Source organism: Limulus polyphemus, unplaced genomic scaffold, assembly GCF_000517525.1.
Source record: "Limulus polyphemus unplaced genomic scaffold, Limulus_polyphemus-2.1.2 Scaffold5330, whole genome shotgun sequence".
NCBI classification, from domain to species: domain Eukaryota; kingdom Metazoa; phylum Arthropoda; class Merostomata; order Xiphosura; family Limulidae; genus Limulus; species Limulus polyphemus.
Window position 1 is genome coordinate 29,329 of NW_013670940.1, and position 25,254 is coordinate 54,582.

At 31.4% G+C, this 25,254-nt stretch overlaps 1 protein-coding gene across 3 annotated transcripts in view; it reads left to right on the forward strand.

The window, feature by feature from the left end:
- The window catches only part of LOC106472430, a 62,675-nt gene that overhangs the window by 29,108 nt on the left and 8,313 nt on the right, over nt 1–25,254 (forward strand). For all 3 annotated transcript variants that reach the window (XM_022401003.1, XM_022401004.1, XM_022401005.1), the window contains 6 exons: nt 3,166–3,353; nt 4,432–4,599; nt 6,771–6,994; nt 11,529–11,633; nt 13,883–19,256; nt 20,393–20,521. In XM_022401003.1, coding sequence (XP_022256711.1) covers nt 3,166–3,353; nt 4,432–4,599; nt 6,771–6,994; nt 11,529–11,633; nt 13,883–19,256; nt 20,393–20,521 — 6,188 coding nt within the window. The remainder of the gene's footprint in view (nt 1–3,165; nt 3,354–4,431; nt 4,600–6,770; nt 6,995–11,528; nt 11,634–13,882; nt 19,257–20,392; nt 20,522–25,254) is intronic.

Here is a 25,254-nt window from a genome sequence, read left to right on the forward strand (position 1 = left end):
GTTACGTGCGTAAAAGAGACGAAGCAACGTTTTACGCATTGGAAATGATGATCATCGGAGAGTTCGTGAGGCACTCAAACACCTTCTTTATGGAGTTTTCCCATATCCTTCAATGTTTATATATTGTTTCATGAGAGACATGCAATTTCAGGGCCATTTCATGAGTATGTTGCCTTGGGTTAGACTCAACAAGCGTCTTCAGGGCATCAATATCAATTCCAACATATCGGCCCCTGCCATCACAGTTTTTAAGGGTAAAGTCTCCTGAACGAAATTTAATAAACCATTGTTGACACTTACGAACGTTTAAAACATTTCCATAAACTTCTTTGATATTTTTTATGGCTAAAGAGGAGTTGTTTCCCTTTTTGTATTCAAACAACATTACATGCCGAATGTGTGTCTAGTCGTGTGCCATAACTATAAGGGATTATAGTATACTAAACTTTACATTATATAGGCTACACTAACATGACATTTAGATAGTTTGTTTAACTATTATACGTGATGTATGTTTTTTGGGGAGGTGGTTAACGAAAGTGTTCCAAAACCTGACATTAATTTCTTGACGACCTAATATCTATTGAATTAAACACTGATAATAAAAAACAAAAAACAGATCCTTCCCAAACTTCATCTATTATCAGGATCATGTTAACCATTTTGTTTACAGACAAGACAATCTGACTGAAGATTTGGAGAACTTGAAGAGATAATATTAAATTGACTTACCTTTGCATTTTTTATATTTGATGATGTTTTACAACTTCAAAATGTTGCATCCAGTAACAAAGAAATTATTCACTTGTGCATCCAAATATCAAAATATATAGTCTTTGTGGGACTGTCACATGCCAATGTTTTCTGACCTTGTTTACATTTATCATGAAAGGTAATTTTGGAATTATATTTACTAAGGCTGTATTTGAACTGGTTTTTATGGCATAATGATCTCAGAAGAATTTGTACCAACAACAAAGCTATTAAGAGATGAAAATGGTAAAATGATAGTTTGTTATTCATCTTGGTAAAATTAGACATATGAGAGAGTAATAGGTAAACACACAATCTGTGTAAAGTACCTTAAAGTAGAGTTTAAATCCACACTAATGAGTCTAAGATAATATATAGAACTATAAATTATCTTAGAAGAAGAATTCTGGAAGGTTCTTTAATCTAAAGGTTGCCAAACTTCAACACATCTGAAGGTTACTTTAAGTTGAACCCATTTCTAATGTTATGCGCTGTTCAAGAAATTGGAATTTGTGTTGTAAAATAAGCAGTTTACGTGTTTTTCCCACAAACAAATGTTGGACTGAAGAAGAACTGTGAATTATCCAACCTAGTATGCATATACATTTGGTATTTTTCTATTAATGTAGATTAAAACTTTATATGAAAGAATATTTAAACTTTGCTCTCTTTTTCATTATGTTTAAATTTTGGCAGAGATTTTGTGAGAACACAAAGTGAAATGATGTATAGTATGAATCCCTTAGACTTATGAGGAAATGGCATGAGCTAACAAACTTAGAATGAACTAAAACTAGAAATTAACAGTTTGGAAAGAAGCCTGTTGATACCTACAAAGAACTTTAAAGAACATGTGATTAATAGTCTGTTTATTTATTGTTGTCATGGTTAGTAGCCTGTTGATACCTACAAAGAACTTTAAAGAACATGTGATTAATAGACTGTTTATTTATTGTTGTCATGGTTAGTAGCGTATCCGATCACTAAGTTTAATTATTATTTAGGAACTAATGTTTTCTATTATTAAACTTAGGGGATCATATAGGCTACTAAGCATGACAACATTGATATCCAATTGCCACTGATTTACTGTAAGTAGGTATTTATTTACATTTAATCAATTAATCAGTACTTTATTAGCAATGTGCTGTCACAGTTGCAATATATTGTTTTAAAATTTTTTTTATATAAAGAAATATTTGCTGTAAAACAAAAGACAATATAAAGCAGCCTGAATGGTAGAAGGTCTAAAAATAGCAGTGAATAGATAGTAGAGAATAGTTGTGAAGGCAATTAATGTGACGGAAAATTGAGAATAGATGTGAAGGAGAGTAGAGAATAAAAGGGAAGCAAATTGAGATGTAAGGGTGAGTGGAAGAAAGAGGTGAACAAGTTTATTGAAAAGGAAGGAAGGTTCAACTTGTTTAAGTAAAATCAAAATAGAAGAAGAAAAATTCAAGGTGGACATAAGATTCAAAAGTTTTGGACACCTCAAGTTGGACTTTGAAAGATGTTGAAATTGAATTCAGTTAGGAAAAAATAGCCTGAAAATAGAAGTGTTCATGAAACTTGAAGTAGAGAAAGAGAGTGTGATTGAGAATAGCACAGTTAAATTTATGAATATTCTGTTACTCACAGATAACTTGTGAAACTGGAGCTCAGTAGCAATTAATTGTGTATAATTATGTAAAATTAGCATGAAAGTATGTTATATATATAATTTATTTTTTGTTGAATTATTTTTGTTTTTTTTCATTGCATTTCGCCATAGAGAGTGCTAGAGCACTCTAAGATATACAAGATGTTTATGTGCTCTCTTCCTATACTGTTTGTATGTTGTCTTATAGAAAATTGAATAAAGTTTTTTTTGTTTTTGTTGAATGGACGTGGCAACATCATTTCACATAAACTTTTGTTACATCACCATTGTATCAGATAATAATTTAATTGTAAAGGGGGTTTAAAAACTTTGTACAATTCCATCATTACATTTGTACTATTTAATTGAATCATATTTTCTTTATCTCAATTATCTTGTATTTTATCACCAGGTTTTCAAAAAAATGTTTGTAAGTAGCAAATATAATGTGTCCAACTGAGAGCTTTGAATAGATTCTTTTTGTTTGAAGCTTGTTTGTAGTTGCCTTATCATTAATATTTTTCTCCCAAATTCAAGTTTAAATGTATGAGTGAAGTAGTATATGCTTCAGTTCCTGTAACTTGTTAGCATAATTTTAGTGGAATATGTCCTTTCATATCTATCACAAGATCCATGTTCCCAAGCCAGAGGGTCTAAATTCAATTTTCAGTTCAATTAAAAGTGGTCTTTTCTTACAATAGTTCATTTTGTGTGTAGTGTGTATCCTCAAGAAAAGTGTTCAATTTTAATGCTTCAAGTTTCCATTCTAACAGCTTCAATGCCCCAGGAGGTTTTGGATGATTTTCGAGAAATGCTGAGTAGTAACTTTAGGCCAGGTGCTGCTGTGTTTAGAAGAGTTATACCTCGTACAAGAGCCAGTGAAAATGTCCGTTCTCGTATTCAGAGAAGAAGGATTGCAAGAGAATCAGCTGATGAAAATGAAAGAGTTCCAACAATTCAGGTAAAAGCAGTTCAAAAATATTGGGAAATTGATAGCTGTAAGTATCTAAGAGCAATTGTTACATTATGTACTTTTTATTACAAAGCACAATTTAGAAGTAATGATTTATTTTAGATAAAATTTGATTAACTGCTATAGTTAAAGAAATTGATTTTCTTCCTTTTTATTCTGTTTTCACTCATTAGATGTTTACATGTGTATGGCTATAAATTCAAAGAAGTCTTAGCTGTTTTTGTTGGTAAGGTATTTAATTTAAAATAATACTTGGGATCAGGGATTCAGAATCACCAAACAGATCTCTGACTTTATGGATTTTTTACTCACAGCTAATTAAGAAAGATCTTTGGTGTATCACACTGTATGGCTTTGTAATTTTCTTTATATATGTATACTAAACTGATTAAATCAGGTTTCCACTTGGCCTTATTTCTCATATATGTACAAGAATCAGTAGAAGAACAAAGCAAGATAAAGATTAGAAAAATATCTTCTTTTTTTTTAAGTAAGGATTTGTTATGATGTGTGTTAAAAGTAGCAATGTTTGGTGTGAACATGGAGATAACCATCTGAATTTCTTATAGATAACTTTTTTTTTGTAAAAAAAAAATATTTCATTTCTTAGGGAATTCTTCTATTTGCAAAATTATTTGAATCAGGAAGTGTATGTGTGCAAAACAATCTCATTAATTTTGAGTGAAACTTGTCTTTTTAAAATATAATGTCATACATTTTCACGTGAATGGTTTTTGTGTTATTCTGAACTTCAGATTTAAGCAGCTAGTGTAAGAAGAAATTCACATGTAGTAAACAAGTTCACTTAATCTTGTGTAGTATATCTTGATATTTGGTAGTATTAAAGGTTCATTACTCACTTGTTCAAAAAAAATTATATTTTTTTCACTAAAGTTATATATTGCAAGCATTGAATTTGTACATGTGTTAAGTGGGAAATTACTTTCTCTTTAGTAACACTGAAAACTTTGTATACCATTCAGAAATACTAAATTGTCATTATAAAAGTTTTTGTGCTGCTTGAATGAGGAGAAACATTTTCCCCACAAAGCTTTTTTTTTTTCAGACACCATCATCATCAGTGCCTAGAAGGAAGAAAAAAATAGTACGTAGAAAATCAAGGAAGATAAAAACAAGGAAAAGGAGAAGAAAGACAACTAAGAAAGTTAAGACAAACACTATAAAAAAGAAAAGCACAACTAAAAGAAGAAGAAAAAGGAAGAAGAAAAGAAAAGTGAGCATTCTTAATTACGTTAACCAACACGAATTATTTGGTTCTTTTACATCTTATATTTTTCTCTAATCATACATTGTTAATGATCAAAGCTACCATATGTGATGTTCAGTGTGTTTATTGTATAACCTGTAGTTTTAGGGAGCTGCTGTCATTCACCATGCATACTTGTCTTTACTTTACAGCATAAGTTAAAATTATGGTATTGAATTAATTCAGATAAATGCTAATTTCAGAGTTATATTAATTTTAATTGATTGAAGTATAAGTTTTAGCACTGAAATTGCATAAACAGTTAGTCTTAGCCCATCAACCTAAACAAGTGTTCTTAGCAGGGAGGGGTATGACTTGACTGTACCTAGTTTGAAGTTTTATTGATTGCACAATGTGCTATATTACCATCATACATTGTAACTGGCCATTTTTACTTAGTATTAGGTTGGATCACCTTTTATCTTAATAATTGTATAGAATTGACATAAAATATACTCCACAAGATGCCAGAAGGCATCTTATTCAGTTGTAGTCTACTCTCTTGAGGAGCATATCCTGCAATTAATTTACTGTTGTCAGCAAAAGATTATGATGACAAATGAAACTTTTTATTTCATTCAGAAGGTACTCTTGTTACTGTTCTGGCCATTGAAGATGCTGAAGTCAGTGTCATGTTTTACAAACCAATTTCAGCCAATATAACCTTGGTGGATTGTTGATTTTTTTTTGTCTCAGAAGAGCTGTTGTCCATTTGGGTGGAAATGCAGTTGCTATAGGATAGACATAATTACCAACAGTATTCTGGTTGGTATTCACTCTTCTGAAGAAATCAAAGCATCCAAATCTTGCTTTGAGAGTGTTCACCTGGTCATTATACCACCTCCAGTGACTTATTGTTGGAATAAAAGAAGCAAGGTCATGTGCCTTGTGAAATTTTCCCTGTACTTTATTTTTGAACAGTCAAACTATAACATAAATTTACAGTAACTTATTATTCACAGTTTGCGCCCTATGTATGCTTCACTGAAATTGTGCTTTCTTGTTTGCATCTGAGATAAGCAGGTTTAGGACTTATATGGCAGTTTCTTGTCAATGTATTTGTCACTGTGTAGAGAAAGAGGCAACTGAATCCTGACAAATGCTGAAGAAATTGGCAATTTGGACCCATGCTATTATATGTTATGCTTGACATTCCCATTTGGTTTCCTTTTCTCCTCAGTTACTAGTGGTTTGCAACCACATTGTTTTTCTTGTGGCTGAAGTATTTCATTTCAATTGCTGCTGCTACAGACTGATGAAAGGTATCTTTGAACAGCTGAGATTAAACTACATTTTGCATAGGGAAATAATTGAAGTGCTGTACAACTACATATGGAAGGGTCTTCAAAAATAACCACTTAATGTGTACGAACTATTGAGTGTTTATTAGATTTTAAATTTGTTTACATCATAAGTGAAAACAAGGAAATTTTATACAATTTCATTGATAATATTAGAGGCACTAACAAGATGATGTGAATACTAAAATAGTTAACTAAAGTATTTGACCTGTTTATTTGAGTGTTTATTAGATTTTAAATTTGTTTACATCATAAGTGAAAACAAGGAAATTTTATACAATTTCATTGATAATATTAGAGGCACTAACAAGATGATGTGAATACTAAAATAGTTAACTAAAGTATTTGACCTGTTTATGTACACATGTGTGAAACCAGTAATAACCGTGTTTGGTTTTTGATATAAATATTTTGCCTTCCTCTTAGTTGTAACAAATGAATTGCATTGGATAGTTAAAATATGCCACATGGCCTTTTCAAAATTATTTATTAGTCTAGGCTAAGATTTTGAAATGCTTGAAAATTTATAAGTTATAATGTTTGAAATACTTCAAGAAAAGAACCGAATACATTAGAAACAGTTATATTAGATCAAGTATCTTTAAGAATATATTTATTAATATATGAACATATCTGTTTGAACATGTTTTATTGCCAATGCAACACTTTGATTAAAAAAGAAAGCCAAGTTTTAAAAAATATTCAGAAATGCTTAAGTAGATTTTCTCTGTGCAATTTGAACAAAAAAAAATCAATTGTATCTATAGTATCACAAAATTAAAAGTGTCCCTATTCTAAATTAAGATATTTCAATTACTGGTTGTCAATCTTCTACAGACCAGACGATCAAAGGCAGCTTCAAGGCCTCTTGCAGCACCTTTGACTGTGAAGAAAAGAATTGCTGAAAAACTCGGCCTAATGAAGCCTCCTGTAGGTCAGACACTACCAGTAATAAAACGCCAAGGTCCTTCACGAACAATTCACTCAATACGTAGTGATATAGGAATCTCAGCACTTTCGTTATTTGGTGATAGAGATGAATTAGATGTTGTAAATGAAAGGTAACTTGTTTCAGTATACGATGTGATAAAATCAGTAGTCTGTACTAAGTGTTTTTGTGGCTCGTGTGATTGCATTTTTACATTGAGTGGTATGTTTAAATTCATTTGGTAAGAGTTTTTTCTTGCATAAGCAGTTGTAGAATACTGAGAGGACATCATATATCAACTGTAGAGTTTAAAATAATCATCAGAATTCAGCACAGTACTGATAAAACAACAAAAATACAGTTAAAAATAGAATACAAGTTTTGATTAGCAAAGTTTTAACAATATCATTTGTAAAAGTGTTTTTTTAAATAAGAGGTTGTTCAAATTGTTTTCTATATTTAAGAGTGTATAAAACATTTTGTTGGTGGAGGGGGAAGCTCATACACATTTCATGAAATGCTAAAAAAGACATGATTTGCTAAAAGTAATTAACTTGCAGAAGTAGTGACTATAAGCAACTTCAGCAAATTATGTAGATTTGAACACCTTATTTATGTTTCATGTAATCTGTTGATAAGGGCTAATGTTCAATAATATCTCTAAAAAAACCTTGCCATTTTATTTGTACAGTTTCATGGGGGGTTGGTTCATTAGAAATCATACGGTTTCTTTACTCATGAAAACGGCAAATATTTTGGAAGACTTCCAAGCTAAGTAGTAGTGTTAAACTACTAAAAGTACATATATGGGGGTTGTGATATCTATAACTATAAGAGAGTCTTTAATTTTTCACAATGTAAGACATCATGAGGTTGTATGGTGTGAGTAAAAGTCATTGTTATATTCATGGAAAGTGAAGTTTAGAAAAATGATCAAAAAGTGTTATTTTCATTTGTTTTTAACATTTAAAAAATTCAGTGTAGTGTAGTAGTACCATTACAATAAAAAAAAAGTAGGGATGAATTTCGACAGTTAACAAAAAAAGACCCAAATAAGTATTATATTATTTGTTTTTATGTGTATTATTTAATTATTATTATAATAGTAACTAAAATTTAAAAATTAGAAACTTGTAAGGCTAGATTAAGTAAGATAAGGAAAAATAATAATAACAATAATAAAAAAATGTTCACAAGGTATGCTCTGAATAACTCACCAGTAGCTCATTCATATATTACATAATGAGATAGGATAACATGAGCTACACATTTGCCAAGTGAGTTATAACTTGTGTGGTGGTATTATTAGTTGCACAGGGTTTAAAGGGCAATAAACCAATAAAATTAAAATAGAAATAGATTGTTGTATATACAAGACTGTTTAGTTTAAGAGTTATTATTTAGCTTATTTAATGATCATTTAGTTTCATAATAAGAGTGTTAAAGGTAAATTATTTTAAGAGATATAATTATGACAAGTTTCGTTACTTGCTCTGTACGAGTCATAAGTTGTGTATGTAGTTTAATTGTTGTACTAGGCTTTTGTAATATTCTTGATATCTTGTTACTAGAGGGCTAGATATTTCTAGATTTTTCTATCGTGTTATAAATATGCGCAGATACAGAGTGCAAGTAAGAAGAAGTAAGTTAGTGAAAGGGAAAAAGGTGAAGTTAGACTGCGTAATTGTCAGTTTTACTGTAATGGGCGATTTCTAAAGTGAAAGTATCGCAGCTTGTAACAACAGAGATGAAGAATAATTTGTCTTGTCAAAGGGTGTTCTAAAATATTTGAACCCATCCGTTTGGACTTTATTGAAAAGAAGACAATTATTTAAAAAACTGGGTACAAGTGTGGTAACCAACAGTTATAGTGGTGATTCTGAAATAAGTTTCACAGCTTGTATTCTAACAACAGAGATAGAGAAGAAGAATTTGTCTTGTCAGTTGGGTTCTAGAGTAATGGAACCAGCCTATGTGGACTTTTGATGAAAAAGAGAATTATTTAAAGCTCTAGATTCAACTGTGGTAAGCAGTAGTGTAATGAATTTTTGTACATATGTTTGACTTGTTTTGAATATATATTATTTAAAACAAGTGGATTGTGTGCTGTCCATTTATTCTTGAAATTTATCTGCAACAAGTCACAGATGCCTACTGTAAAGAATCATGGCCCTGTAAAAACTGACACAGATGTATATTGGAAATGGTTTTAATCTATTTAGGATAAACAAGTCTAGTTACCTGTTACAGTTGAACTCATTCTAGAAAGATAAAAAAGGTAATTTATATTTGTTTTGTACTTTTTTATAGTGGTTACAATGTTGGTCAATTTGAACAACCATGTATAGAGTTAGGGTAGAGAAAATAACAGATGAAACATGAAGTTTTACTGAAAAAAGACGTTTGAAATTTATCTAAGAGGTTTTAGAGATTATGCAAATAAAATTTAACAATTTTCAGATGAAGAAAAGTATTTTTAATCGTAACATGAAAATTGCTTTGCTCTTGGAGCAGTCAACACTTTGACTCCATATATTCATGTAGAAATTGTTAGTAAAAATACTTCATTAAAAATTTTGCTTTCTGTCTAAAAAAAGACTTGTAATACTTACTGAAAGTTTGCAAAATCTTGTGAAGATACACAAAACGTTAAAAGTTATAGTATGGAAACTTTAAAGGTCCATGATTTAGGTCAAATTGACTGAGCCCATAGAGAGAGACTTATTTGAATTTCATAACTTCTATTCTTTCATCAACAAAATGTTGCTGTTCCTAAAAATGATTTTTTCTTAATTGTTGAGAGTTCACATGCCTATGTTGTGAAAGCTAAAAATAATCAATGCCTCTAGCACTGTTCCAATCCTTTAATGAAACTGAATATTTTGATTTCAGCAGAAAATTGATCACTAGCTTCTATGTGTGCTAAAGTCAATAGTGGTGCATTATTATAGATATACTCAATTTTGTGATATCATTTAGAGTACTGAAAGACTCGTTTTATGAAAATTTGAGTTGCAGACTACTTGACTTCAGTGTATTAGGAACAAGAGTGAGGCTATGTCACATGCACTAGGTTCTTAGGCTGATGAGATATTGTATGCATAAAATTTAATTACATCCTGAGTTACTTGTGACAGAAGAGAAGTAACTTACCTTTAAGCATAATATGCAAAAAATATTATAACTATAATTAACATTATACTCATGCTTCTATTTTGAAGTGTTTAAACAATACAGCATTAGAGAAAACTGGCAAAAAAGTTTAATTTTTGTTGGCTAATTCCTATAGATAACCAGATGTTGAGAAACTGCTTTGTTTGTTTGGAATTAAGCACAAAGCTACACAATTGGCTATATGTGCCTTGCTCACCATGGGTATCGAAACCCGGTTTCTAGCATTGTAAGTCCACAGACATACCACTGTGCCACTGGGGGACAGAAACTGTTTTGACAGAGAAAATTATAATCACTTCAAACACTGCAGCCTGTTATCTGGACATCCCAAACTTTTAATGGCCCAGTGTATTTTATTCTCTTTTTGTAAAGCTAGTTTCTACCATTGTCTGGAATTGAAGCAGTTTATATCATAAGTATTATTAAACTGCAGATTTTTTAAATTAAAATTCAAAATATAACATGAGTAGTAAAATACCAACACATAGACACAAAAAACTGTAAAGTGATACGCATCACTCCTTAAGAGCAATTGTGTATTTTTTTGTATTACACGTGTAAGAATCAGTTGTATGTGTACTGTCTGTGGTATGTGTTATCATGTAATATAACACTTGCATTAAAGGTGGTTGTAACACATCGGTTAATATTAAGGCCTGGCATGACCTGGTTGTTAGGACACTCGACTACCAATCTACGGATTTCAGGTTTGAATTTCTTCACTGAATATGATTGCCCTTTCAACTATGGGGGCATTATGATATGATGACCAATCCCAGAATTTGTTGTTAAAGAGTTGGTGGTGGGTGGTGTTGACTATCTTTTTTCCCTCTAGTTTATTATTTCAAAAGATAGTTCTCAAGTAGCTTTGTACAAAATTCAATAAACAAACAGAATTGACATTAGAATTTATGGGCTAAAACTAAAAATGAAAAGATAAAATGTTTTTGTTAAATTTATTTATTATTCATGCTATAGGAGTTGACAGGGACATATAGTACGTACTCAGCTTTAAAACAGTAATTACCCAGTAATTTTAAAATATTTGAATTACACTTTATTTTGAGACCACTAATTAAAAAAATATCTTTATTATAATATGTTTGGATAGTTTATTAAAAATAGTTTATAAATTATCAGAATGTTAGATTGGTTATGATCTAAAATGAGTTGGAACTTTATATTAAAAAAAGGCTAACATAAAAATCCATCAAACCATATTTTAAGTACCTTATAGCAACAGTGACTGTGAGTGTTGATTTAATTTGTACCAAATCTAAACTAAGAGACATATATACATCGTACAGTGTTCATAATGTAAACACACATTGTAGAATGATCTAAAGAGAATAGATTGTTTCGTATGTAGTATTTTTATGGTGTTAACTGTATTATATCATTGTGACAAAGTAATGGATATCAAAGGTTTCTTGACTGTTCATTGCTCTTATTATATAGAATTCAAGAAAGGAAATTTTTTTGCCATTTTACAGTTTTGAGGAAGAAAATGGGGATGTTTGTATAGTGAGACCACACAGAAGCCTTCAAGCTAAGGCTCATGCAAAAGAAATCCTATCTAGAGCATCTCTGTCTTCAAGGTAAGATTAATTTCAAGTGATTGTTGAAATCATTGATAACTTTAGTGGTTTATATTTTGAACTGTGCTGTGAATTAATTTAATAATTTGCTGTTGTCTGTAACATTTTTTTTATTTTGTTGTTAGTCAGATAACTCTGTGAATCTTTATGTATATACATTTATTGTTAATGCAGAATTTAAAATTCTTGATCAAATTTAAATGCTTGGTTCTAAGATTAGTTAGAACACTGATGTAATTAACACTTTTCAGCCAGTGGTACTCTATATTATATTTTTTACATTGGCATTCATAAAAATTAACTCGTAAATGCAATCTTATCTGAAACAGGCACTTCAAATGTAAAGAATTTAACTATTGAACATTTTTGAACTTAAATGTGTTTTTTTTTTTGGCAAATTTTTAATTTATAATGAAATAAAAACCACTATTTATCTGTATATTATAAAGTACACCCATAACTGTTGACCTAAAAGCCAGGTTTCACATGCTTATTAGTAATTGTGCAATCACAGCCCTGATGGTGTCAGGATCTAGTCCACTTTATTACAGAAATTTTGCAACAAAGTTTCTTATATTTTGCTAAAAGTAATGTAAATAATGTTTATCTTACTATAGTTTTATTTGAGAAAGTTATGTCTGAAAGGCTTGTGATCTAGTAACCAAAACTTAGAAATTTATAATAAACAGAAGAAAGAAAAAGAGCACTATAACAACTAGATTGTGAGAATAAAAATAATGTAACCTATATAGAAGCCAATGTGTGTCACGTCACGCTTGATTTCCTGAAATAGGAGGAGACATAAAAGCCAAAATGCATTTATCCAGGTAGAATAGTTTGATTACTGTCTGCCCATTATGATTTTAGTGACTAGGCTGCAAGGGGGCTGTTTGTGTAGAGGGGGGGGGGTGCTGTGAGACTTTTATAAGTGTAGTGAGTGTTGGTATAATAAACCTAAAGTAAAGGTGTGGTGTAGGATCACCTAGCCTAAGGCCAAGTGCATAAAATTTATCATGAAAGTACAAATATTGATTAATTTTACACTTAAATCAATTCTGAGTTTAGCTATTTTCTGTTATATCACCAACATTTTTAACAAAAAACAAACCTCTTTAATCAACAGGGACTCTAGATTAAAATTTTTTTTTCCAGTTTTGTTGTCTATACATTTCATTTTATACTTTCAGTACATAGACTAACAGCGATATTGGATTATACTTTTGTTGCTAAGCAACAAAACATAAAAGCTATTGTTGGAACATAGTGTTACCAAAATGCACTGGCTTTTCTATATATTAGAAGTTGTTAATCTAATTGATTTTTACCAATAATTATTCTATGTATACACCACAAATTCATTTCATGAATGATCTTAATTTTGTTTGTTTTTTACCACTGTTTGACTGCCTCTTTATTGGTCAAGCTTGATTTTGCAAAATATTTTTATTTTAGGTAGCTATGAAATGCGAGGTTAGGGTATACTGTGGGGGTGTGGATAGTAGTACTTTGCCAGTTATTTTTGACAGGCTATACCCTAGTGTATATATATATATATATATATATATATATATATATATATGTATGTATGTATGTGTGTGTGTGTGTGTGTGTTAGTTTTAGAAGCTTAGAAATTGTAGAAAACAGATTGAAATTGGTTAGATTTTTTATTCTGACATCATGTTGAAAAATTCACATTTTTTAAATTTTGAAAAAAAATCTAAATTAGTATAAGCATTTTGGACTTTTTATTATTTTATCTTAAACACATGTTAATAATTGTATATTAAAGCAAAATTGTAAACTTGAAAATGTAATTATAGTTTTATTTTGTAGGTAATTTGAGTGTGTAGGAGAGAGAGTCAGATTGAATTTTTTAAAACTTAATGTTGTCATGTGCCTTCATAAAAAACACTAACACTGGGCTAGAAAGGGTTAACATACCAAGAATTTCTTGGTTAGATATCCTGATAACTGTATTTGTGCAGCTGCTGTTTTCCAGCCAATCAAACTGATAAATCCAGTAGATGTATGTGTGGGTGTATATATAAAATGTATCTGTGTTTAGTTATAATTATTCATTGTTTATGTCTAACTGATTAACAGTCTGTTGTGACAAAAATTATGATGTAACATGGGATACATTAGTTATTATAATACTTTGTAAATATTAAGATCTTGAAAAAAAAATTGTTTAAAATATTATGTCTCTCTATGTACATATACATGTAATTTTCTTCCCTCTACTCAAGGAAAAATGTGCCTACTGTGCCTTCATCTGAAAATCTTCAGAACTTTGACCTTCTAGGCTCCATTCTTCAAACACAGTCTCTTTTGCATTCTAGCTCCCAAGATGTTAGGATTAATAAGGATGGAACTTTGAAATCTAGGTATAGTTCATTGACTTTAAAAAGCCCAAATGGTAGTATACAGAAAAGACCACAAGATCCAACCTCCCAGAGTACTAGCTCTAAAGAAACTTCAACACAAGGGTATTCTAAAAGCAGTAATATAAGTCAGGAAAACATTAGTGCTTTCACAGGGGAAAGTATTTGTACCTTTAGTAGCTGTGAACCATCAAGGACTTCAAAAGATAACTCTTGTGATCATAGTCCTTCTAGACCGACAGATGGGCAGTGTAGTTCATTTCATAGTCATCATCGCAAAGAGAAACATAAACATTCTCATAAGAATGAAAAAAAACATCTCCAGATAGAAGAAGATGTGGATATATATAGTGACATTGAATCTTTAGGGGAAGATGCACTGATGATGGATGAAGAAAGTACTGATCATCAGTTTTCTTTGCCAAGCTGTGCTAATTTTCATATTAATTCTCATATAGGTAACCTTGAAGAAGGTAGTGACTCAAGTGAAAATGAGCTGGTTATTGATGAGGATGTCAAAGATGAGGATCACAATTACAGTGATGATGAGAATGTCCACATTACCAATTTTGGTGGACATTTGTCATCAGAGAATGTGAATGATGAGTATAATAAAGATAAAAATGTAATGCAAGAAATTGTTGAAAAAGAAAAGTTAGAAGAAGCTTTGAATGTTTCTTTTTATAACCCATCTAAAGATAATAGGGAGAAAAATAAAGACTTAGACAGTGCTAAAAATGCTGAAAAAGGTGAAAGTGGAGACCAAACCTGGGAAGAAGGTAGGAATGAAGAAAATCAAGAAAATAGATTGTCAAAACAAGTTGAATATATATCTCATAAAATGGATAAAAGAGAAATTTGTTTTGGTGATGAACAAGGGACTTCATCTGAAACAAATGCAGAATGTATTGGTGTAAATATATGTGAAAATGATAGAGCTGCTGAGAATCAGCTTATAATGGAGCCTAGAGAAGGTATGGAATATCTTGTGGAAGGAAAATCAGAAGAGGATGAGGAAGTTGAAGAACAAGAGGACAACGATGAAGAAACGGAAGATATGGATGAAACTGAAAAAATAGAGACTGATGATGATCAAGAGAATGAGAAAGAAGCAGAAGGCTTGAATGAAATGGAGAGTACAGTATATAATGATTATCAAGAGCAGAATGATGAAGGTACTGAATACATAGATGAAGCTGAAAATGTAGACTATGATGTTACTGAAGAACAAGAGGAGGAGGAAGAAGTAGTAGGAGACGTAGATAAAAATGTAGTGTGTGAAGATATTGAGGAACAAGAAGATGAGGAGGAGAAGAAAAAAGAAGCAGAAGACATAGATGAAAATGTAAAGTGTGGGGATATTCAGGAACAAGAGGATGAAGAAGCAACAGTAGCAGACATGGATGAAGATGAAAATGTAGAGAATGAGGATATCCAAGAGGATGAAGAAGCAACAGTAGCAGACATGGATGAAGATGAAAATGTAGAGAATGAGGATATCCAAGAGGATGAGGAAGCAGCAGCAGCAGAAGACATTGATGAAGATGAAAATGTAACTAATGATAATATTGAAGAAGAAATGAAAAAGGATTCAGAAGACATGGATGAAAATAAAAATGTATATGATTATGATGTTGAAGAGCATAATATCGAGGAGCAAAACAAGCATGACAATTTAGAATCATTTGATGCTGAAACTATGGAAGAAGAATTAGAAAAAACTACAAGAACTGAGACAAATAGATCAGAGAAAGAAAACAGTGCACAACAGGAGATGTATCATAGTGAGCAACACCATGTTATGCACCAGCTAGGCAATTCAAATGAAAATGCTAAATTTCCCCACCAGATAAGTTTAAACTTAGCAGGAGAAGTGGAGGACATTTCAGAAGATGAAAATGAAATGGTTTGCGAGGAAGGTGATGTCAGTAATGACTGTAATAAAAATATTAATATTTCATATAAGTTTAGTAAAGAAGGCTACAGTGAACAAGATGATGTTGAGAAGAATGTGGCTTTACTATTTGCTGAAGAAGAAACAAATAGAAGGGCCTGTAGAAAACTGGAATCCAAGTCAAGGAAGAAGCATAAGACCAGTTGTAAATCACATCATATCCATCTAGATGATGAAGCAGAAGAGGGTGAAATTGTTGAAGATACTCCGATCAAGAGATATTCAGAAAGACAGAAACACAGTTCCCGGCACAAGGAACAAGAAGAAATTGAAGACTTAACAGACATGGCTCCTCGAATCAATGTATCAGAACTTCCAAGAATTCCTAAAATTAAAAATGTTGAAATGGATTTATCTGTAGAACATTGCACTGAGAGCAAAAGAACCAGCGTTTTAGAAAGAATAGATGCTGGTTGTTCTGACATCAGCTGGAAAAAACTCTCAAAGAGTTCTAAAGATAGAATTTACAGAGACAGAAAACCAAAAGATGAAAAGTTACTCTATCAGCGTGAAATAAAAGGCAATAAAGAAGGAAATAAATCATACAAGTTAGAGTTGGACCGATGGAAACAAGATGGGTGGAGTAGAGAAGGTAGTAAATATCAAAAACTGGATAAAATTCAGAAATCAGAAACAGATCGATGGAAGCAGGATGACAAGAGTAAAGAGGGAACCAAAGCACAAAAGTCAGATTCTGACCGTTGGAAACAGGATGATAAGTACAAAAGAACAGGAAGTGATCGAGTTAAAGAGAGATCAGAAATTGACTTGTGGAAGGAAAAGACTGATGTAGAAGTGCCTGATTATAGTCGTTTTTCTAAAGAGAAGAAAGTTGAAAGACACTTGGAAAAACCTTATGATAAAAATAATGAAAGAAGAGAGTGGAGAACAGATAAAAATTATGATAAAAACATTGATAAGCATGATAAGATGTACAAAGAAAGACATAAAACTAAAGATCATAAAGAGGAAAGCAGTAGGAGTAAAGAAAAAGAAAAGCACAGAAGGCATTCTCATGAACACATATCTGAAAAAAGTCGCGAACGAGAATGTCGAAAAGAAGAAAAAGTGAAAATCTTTACCGAAAAACATGAAGGGCGCAAAGAAAAAACTGATAAACATGAAAAAAGACATCACGATAAAGGCCATCGTCATCATGATCATAAAAAGCGAAAAAACAGGGCAGTAAGTCCTTATTCTGATGTAACATCCCTTGATGCCAAAGAAATATATGCAAAAGGTGATAGTATTATTATTAATGTTAATTTTAACAGGAATACTCTAAAAGAGTGTGAAGTTGATGAATGTAGGGAAGATAAAACAGACAGTCAGTCTGATATTAAGTTCCTCAAATCTACAAGTTTAACTGAAAACAATGCAAATCAGAAAAATACAAGTTATAATAATCAAAATAACATTCTTGAAGAAAATACTGTTAAGCAGAGGTCAAAAACTCTTAAGTTCAGTGAAGATATTTGGGAAGTTACACCAACGGAAATCCCACTTGATGAAGATTTCCAGTTGGAAAAAGATACCATTACCATAATGAGTGATGATGGTTTGAAGTTTGAAAGTTTTGGTTTTGAAAATAGAAATTCTTCTGACAGTGAAGCTGAAGTTGACTGCCATAAAAGAAATGTGGAACAAAATCTTGATGCAAATTTAGAATCTAGTGGGAAAGAAAACATTCTGTCAATCAGTTATGATGAAAGCAATATTCATACAAAGAAGAAAAACCAATCAAGAACAACTTTTCCACACTCACCATCATATCCATTCCCTGTTGAAAGTGATAGCTATGACCCTTGTGAACCAACTAAGAGTCCAACTTCACACCATGAAGCTTCCTACATAGTAAAATCTGTTGATATACCTTCCATGCAGGATGAAAAACCAAAACCACCTCCATCACCAGAATTGCCACCACTCCCAACAGAACCAGAACCAGAGGAACCACCACTACCAGAAGATTCTGTGACTTGTTTAAATTTCAAGAATTCAGAGAACAGCATATCAGTCAGTTCTGTCATACCCACTTCTTTTTCATCATCTTCTGTTGCCACACCTCATATTTCTCGGTCTCCAACATTTAGTGCCCCTCAGGGAGCTTCAGTGATCCTACCAAACCTTAGAGTCCCTCCTCCAAACTTTGTGCCCCAGAATGTACATAGTAATTCTTCTGCAAACAATGGGAATCTCCTAAATTCTGGTGGACTCCCATCATTAAATCAACATGTTGGAACAGCACCTCCACATATGATGTTTACCGCTTCACATTTACAGAATGTAATGCAAGGGGGAATATTTTCCACACAACATCCACCATCCAATATATCATCAGCAAATGTGCCAGGTGCTTCTCACCTTGGTACTGGTTTACCACCACCAAATGCTTTACCTGTTTTCTCCCAAGTTAGGTCACAAAATGTAGGAGTCAACATTACCTTACCTTCCAGTGTGATAATGACCAATGTTCCACCTCCTAATATAGGGTTACTTCCACAGATGTCTCTGCCCAACCTTAGGCAACCTCCACCTCCACTTCCTGCTTCTGTTCAAGGCCAAATGTATTCACAGAGTAAGAGTATTGTTTCCCAAGGACAGATTTACTCACAAAGCCAAGGTATTGTATCCCAAGGTCAAATATACTCACAGAGCCAAGGTATTGTATCCATGACTCAGACAAAACCAGTAGCATCAGTTATTGCTGCATTGTTACCCAGAGTATCAGCTGCCCAAGTTACTAAGCAACAGCCCCAGGAGGATGTAACAGACGTTGTAGACATGGATGTTGAATCACCATATTCTCCTGATTCACCTGTCGATTCTCCATTGTTAGAACTTGATGAAAAAACTATTTCTGTTTCTCAGAACAATTCTGTTTCCGTGGCAAAAGATAGTTTTGAATCTTTAATTTCCTCGGAAAAAGTGACATCATCTCATGGTAAAAGAAGTCATGAGTCATCAAAAAGCAAAATTGGGAAATCAAAAAATGGAGATCATCAGAGTTTACAGTCAGTTGAATTTCAGCGATCATTAGAAAGCCATTCTAGGCAGGAAGTTGCTTCACACATCTCCAAAAAACCAAAGCAAGACTGTAGATCTGAAATCAGCAAGCATAAACACTGTATAAGATTTGATGTTATTGATAGATCTAAATTAAGCAGCTCCGTAACCAATAGAAAGGATGATAAAAAAGGAGTAATGATGAAAATGGATGAAACCCAGTTAAAAATTCTGGATGAATTGCCCAGTTCAGCAGTGGAAATGCAAGTTAAAGAAAAGGTACACTGTAATAACTAAGATTAGTATTTTGTATAATATCTTGCATGTGTTTTTTAAAAGTAATCTTTTTTCTTTTACTGTTATTTTTATTTACGATCTGTAAAAGGATTAACTTATTTATTATAAAGAGTTTTATACTGTTAGTAAATGTTTTGGATTGGTTTGTAAAAAATAATCTGAAACTTCTTCTTTATGTTTACTTATGGATATTTTTACTTCAGTTTATTATTCCTTTTTTCTTAACCATAAAATGTAAATTACTTAGTGATTATTATTCAAGTAATTAAGAAAAGATAATCAGAACCAATTATTTGACAAAAACTTAGTGTGTCCACTTATAACTTAAACTGCTGGATCGATTAGCACCTGGCATGTACCAGGCTCCAATGGGGAGTGACATAGGGATCACATTCCAATATGATCCCCTGTGTCACTTTTAGAGGCCCCTATTCCTTCTCTCTGCATTGAATATGTACTTCAGCTAGTATAGCCTATTACTCAATCTGATAGCACTGCATGAAACTCCAGTTGGGTGCAAAAATATGTAGTCATTTGATAAGAAACAAATAACCTTTGTAATGGTAATATGTTTTATCCTTAGCAAAGGCCATTTATTACTTTACATTTATCATTTGTATGTTTTTCCTTTATTTCTTTTATCATTCTAATGGTAAAATCTCTTATTACAGAACTTTAATTTTTGAAATGTAGTCTGTATAACCTATTACTCAGTCTCATAGACTGCATGAAACTGTAGTTGAGTGCAAAAATATGTAGTCATTTGATAAGAAATAGATAGCCTTTTTGATGATAATGTTAATTTTTTTTATCTTCAGCAAAGGCCATTTGTTACTTTACAGTTATCATTTGTATATTTCATCTTTCTTGTTTTATCATTTTCATGGTAAAATCTCTTACTACAGAACTTTGAGTTTTGATATGTAGTCTGTTTTTGATGAAACAAGAAATTTGAATTGCTGTTAATTGTGGGAGAAAATTTGTATATTGGGAATAAAAAAAACATTAGGTAACATTTTGAAGTTCCATATATCTAGTTCAGACACAATTTATAATACAAGTTGAAAGTGATTATTTAAGAAAAGTCTAAGTGCCTTGTGTGTTACTTGTAAATCTAGTTCCTCAAAAAACTTAATCGTCAGGAACGGGTTGTGGAGGAAGTGAAGCTTGCTGTAAAACCCTATTACAATAGAAAAGAAATTACCAAGGATGAATATAAAGAAATTCTTAGGAAGTCCGTTCCAAAGGTTTGTGCTCAAAATAAGCTATCTTTTATTATTGAACGTTAAGGAGTTAAACTGTACACACAGTTTAGCAGGATGTCAATTTGGTTTTAAATTTATAATTTATATAGATGCATTGTTTTAAATTGTTTTCATTATACTCCTCTACTATTTATAGCATCAGTTAAGTAAACATAGTCTGAATTACGTACATCATCACTATTTCATATTCAGTTACGGTGGCTACAACTGTGTGTGTGCATCCAGTATCTTCATATTAATTACTCCTTACTTAACATACTCTACTGTGAAGTAAGCCACACTGTAAAATTGATGATGAATATGACTAATCATCAGATGAAATATTTTTAGTCTTAACATTTTGCTATATCAACTTTATCAGGGGAGAGTTGCATCATGCCAACATCAGCATCATGTCCTCCTGTTTTTTGAGTGTCAACAATGATAATTCTCCTTTGTTCTCTAATTCTTACTGCCTGCATAATCTTTCTAATTCATTGTACTTAAGTCCATTTCTGAATGTCATTGAACCAAGTGAGTTTCTGTTTTATTTTCTGTCAGAATCTGTGTTGTTCTTTCCTATGCCCACATTATCTTCCATTTCTACATGTGTCTAGGAGTAGTCTTTTTGTCTTTACATGTTCCAAAACTTCCTCATCAGTTTTTATTTCTATGCAGCCGATCTTCGTCATTCTTCTATAACACCACATTTCAGATATTTCCAACTGTCATTTTGTTTCAACAGACAGGGTTCACATTTCCACCCCTTAGTGTAGGATTGATCATACTTAAATATTCTCCTCTTCAATTTATGTTTAACATTTCTTTGAAGCAATTCTTTGAGATTGAAGAATGCTGTGTTTGTCATTTCTGTCTTACCCTTTATATTTCTTGTCTTTCACATTAACCATCAGTAACTGTATTGCTCCTCTTATTGTTCCATTGTATTACCTTCTGCTTTGATGCAAATGCTACAAACTTCCTCATATTGTGAAATTACCATTGTTTTAGTTTTGTTGAAATTTATTTTGAATCCATATTTTATCTCTCTATCAGCAAGCTTGTCAAGTAACGAATGTACCTCTCTCTCAGATTTACTGTATCACTAGTATACCCATTAGTGCTCTTGATCTTTTCTGTTAAATAAATCACCTCTCAGAAAAGTTATTATGCATACAAGTTATGTAATGATAGTGACAGCACACCTCTTTTTTAACAATAAGTGTGGTGTTGGTCCATTGGGTTGAGTTTGTTTCTGTGAAGCTGAACATACTATAGCTCTGAATTTTCAGGTATTTTCACAAACTTTAGCAAACTTTCAGTAAATGTTAAAAGTGTTATGTATATAAAAAACACTTAAATACACCAGTTCGATAAAAAAATTACATTTTTGTAAAGTATTTTTACCAAAGATTTGTCTGTGAATTTCTGAAGCCTTTAACCTGATGACGACGACCTATGAGTTTTGAAAGTGGGTTACACAACTCTCATGAAAGTTCTTTACAAAAATGAAACTAGTGGATGAAGTTGTTTGGAATTTAACATGAGCTTTCCTAAAAGTATGTAGTTTCAGAAAATAAAACATTTAATTTTAATTTTTCTACTATTGCTAGTAAAAAAATTGTTATTTATATAGTTATTTGACTTGGACTATGAATAGTTAACATGCAAGGTGATTTTTATTTTGAGTATAAAAATACTATTTATTATCTTACAGTTTAAACATTTCATTTGCATAATCTCTAGAGCCTCCTAAATGAATGTAAAACGTTTTTTAAGGGAAGTGTTTATATTTTGTTTTCCATTTTCTCTACTATATCACTACTAAATCTATCTATTATCATCAATATACAGTACGATGAAATGTTTAAAATTAAAATATAGAAATATGTATATACCTTTCAACTCTTCATAGAAATTCACTTGAATAGACATCTTTTTTCACTTACAGTTTATTTTTAGTTTTCCTTTCAAGTTCTTTGTATTTATTTATGCTGATATGTAAATTGATGCCAGCAGGACTTTATGAAGTTATTTTGGGAGACTCCCCGCAGAGACTCATTGCCAAAACAAGATGGCGCTTATAATACACACCATCTTGTGTTTATAAAGCTTTCATAATCCAGGCAACAAGCAAAACTTATTAAAATCATTAAACCGTTCAAATATGATCTATTAAACACAAATAATACATAATTAACTAAAATATAAAAGTAAGGCCTAAATACAATTTAACTGTCTCTCTAACTATAGCATATTTAGGTAACAAACCACCGTTAAGTTCTATAGTTGATCAAGCAGACAACAGTATTACAGGCAGTTACATCTACTTTAATACAAAAACTGCACCAATTTGAAATTGACCATTATGGAGTATAGTATCAATTGTATCAATTAATTTTGTGTACATTGTAAATTTTACTGCAACCTGTAAAAGGTGGGCATGGCCCTGTCAAGGATTGGAAAAATTATTTCTCTTTCCCAGTAAATACAGTTGTGAGACTGTATCTTACATGCCAAAAGGCCATTGCTGTTTAGACATTCAGATACATTGCAAGTTTACATGTTTACAATCAGCTCCTGCTAAAGTGGAGATTTTCTATAGCACATGGATCACATGACAAGAAAATTGCAGTTTAAATATTTTTTAAATGTTTCTTTTGACACAAAGGAATTAAAATTTAGGTAACATAAAAATTAAAATAATAACATATATTATAATGTTAATTTCATTGACAAATGTGGATAGTGAAGTTGTTTAATTAAATTTTGAATGTAACTTGTAATATGTGTAGAAAAGAATTTAAAGATGGCATTCTTCTAAAAGGGTTAATGAGTCACTCTTAGAGGAAGCTGATTTTCATGCTAAGAATAAAAAATACTTCTTTTCATCTTAAAGTTTCCATTTTTCATTTGAATAACCTATAGAACTTCTTAAATGAATATAAAAAGTTTGTATTTTAATTTCATTTTTCTACCTTAACACTAACTGCAGTGACAATTATAAAAGTAAAATGAAAGGTTGAAAAATATAAGATACTGTTTCCTGTAGAGCTAAAGTAAACACTGTGTGATTGTAAGGTTTCCTGTTACACAGGGTCAAGATAATGTAATTTTGACATTTTATTTTATTGAAGTTTTGTTAGGCTAAAATGAGGAGTTTATAATTTTTACATTTTAGTTACTTTATAGAGTTATATTAATAACATATTAAATAAAAAATACATAAAAGCAAGGATTTGTAGTACTCATGCTAGACAGTTTGCATTTGAGTAGATGTTCTTTTGATTAAGTCTCACAACCTTGGGTGTCCAAATAAAGACTTCGTATAGTTTTCAGATAAGCATTTTAGAACACAATAAATATCTCTCTAGAATATAATTTCTAAAAACTACTATAATTTATTTGGCCTTCTAAGTAAGCTGTAAAATGGATTACTCTTCTGAGTAACAATATACTGATCACATAGCTAAACACTTTAGTTTAGTGAATAACATAATCACCAAAACTAAAAAAACTGGTAAGTAGCTTTCTATAAAGGAGATTTTACTCTTGTTGTTGTTTATAAACATGTCCAGTAGCCATGTAAAGTTTATTACTAATCAGTGTTAAAGGGAAGGAGCTTTTCTGGTGGGTTTGACAAATGTATTAATATCTCAGTAAATCAAGAAGGTAGGAGGTGTAAATTTTTTATTCTTTCTTGTAATCATGAATAGTTTGTGTTTCTAATTGGTTGGAATCTGCAGCAGCCTACAAAATTCTGAAGGGGAGAAGTTGGAGCTCAGACATGTTATGACAGAAAAATGGTTGATATTTTTTTTTGAAATTAAGAAGTTTAACACTCAATTAATATAAAATTTGAATTATAAACTATGTTTTCATGCCAAGAAGTTCAGTGATGTACTTTGATAATAAAGTGGTTTAATTAAAGTTAGGATATAACAATGTAAAAGGTCATGACATGAGCACTTTAACCCAGCCACAGTAAAACAGTTGATCACAAAGGAGCAGCTTAGCTCTCCATACTGCTTCTTCATGATTCTAGTATAAATTTTTCAGGGTTCTGACATCTGTTCTAAGACCTTCATTAATTTCTCATGGTTAACCCTGTCTAAACCTTTTTACAGTCTATGAAACCTAAAGATTTTTTTTTACATTTTCATGATTCTTTCATTTAACATTCTAAGGCCAAATATACTGTTTTACATTCCATTACCTCTTATAAAACCATCTCTGGTCTTCTGATAGCTCATTGTCCAACTTATATTTAATTCAGCTGATAATTACTTTTATCAGTACTTTAGAGGTATGATTGATCAACATGGATAGTCTTGTACTGACTTAAGTTTCTTGGAAATGAGTATAAAAACAGACCTTTTAAGGTCTGTTAGTATTTTTCCTCTTCTCTATATTACAAATTTTCAATCAGATTTGTAATCCCTGAAAGGGTCATTTCTGTTTAAAATTACACTTGTATCTCAAATGTGCCATAAGCTTTTACATTTTTAAAACTTGTAATAGATTCTTATAGCTCACTTTCAGAATTGTTGGGCCATTGTTAATTGGTTCTACTTCTTGTAGCACTGGTTTTGTTTTTCTCTTGCATATTCCACTTACCTCTTTTTAACCCTATCGATATGAGTAGCTAGGAGTCAGAGAGCATGTCATCACGTTTGTAGACTTACATTAAAAATTTTATTGAACTACTATTTTATGAATGTATGTCAATAAACTTA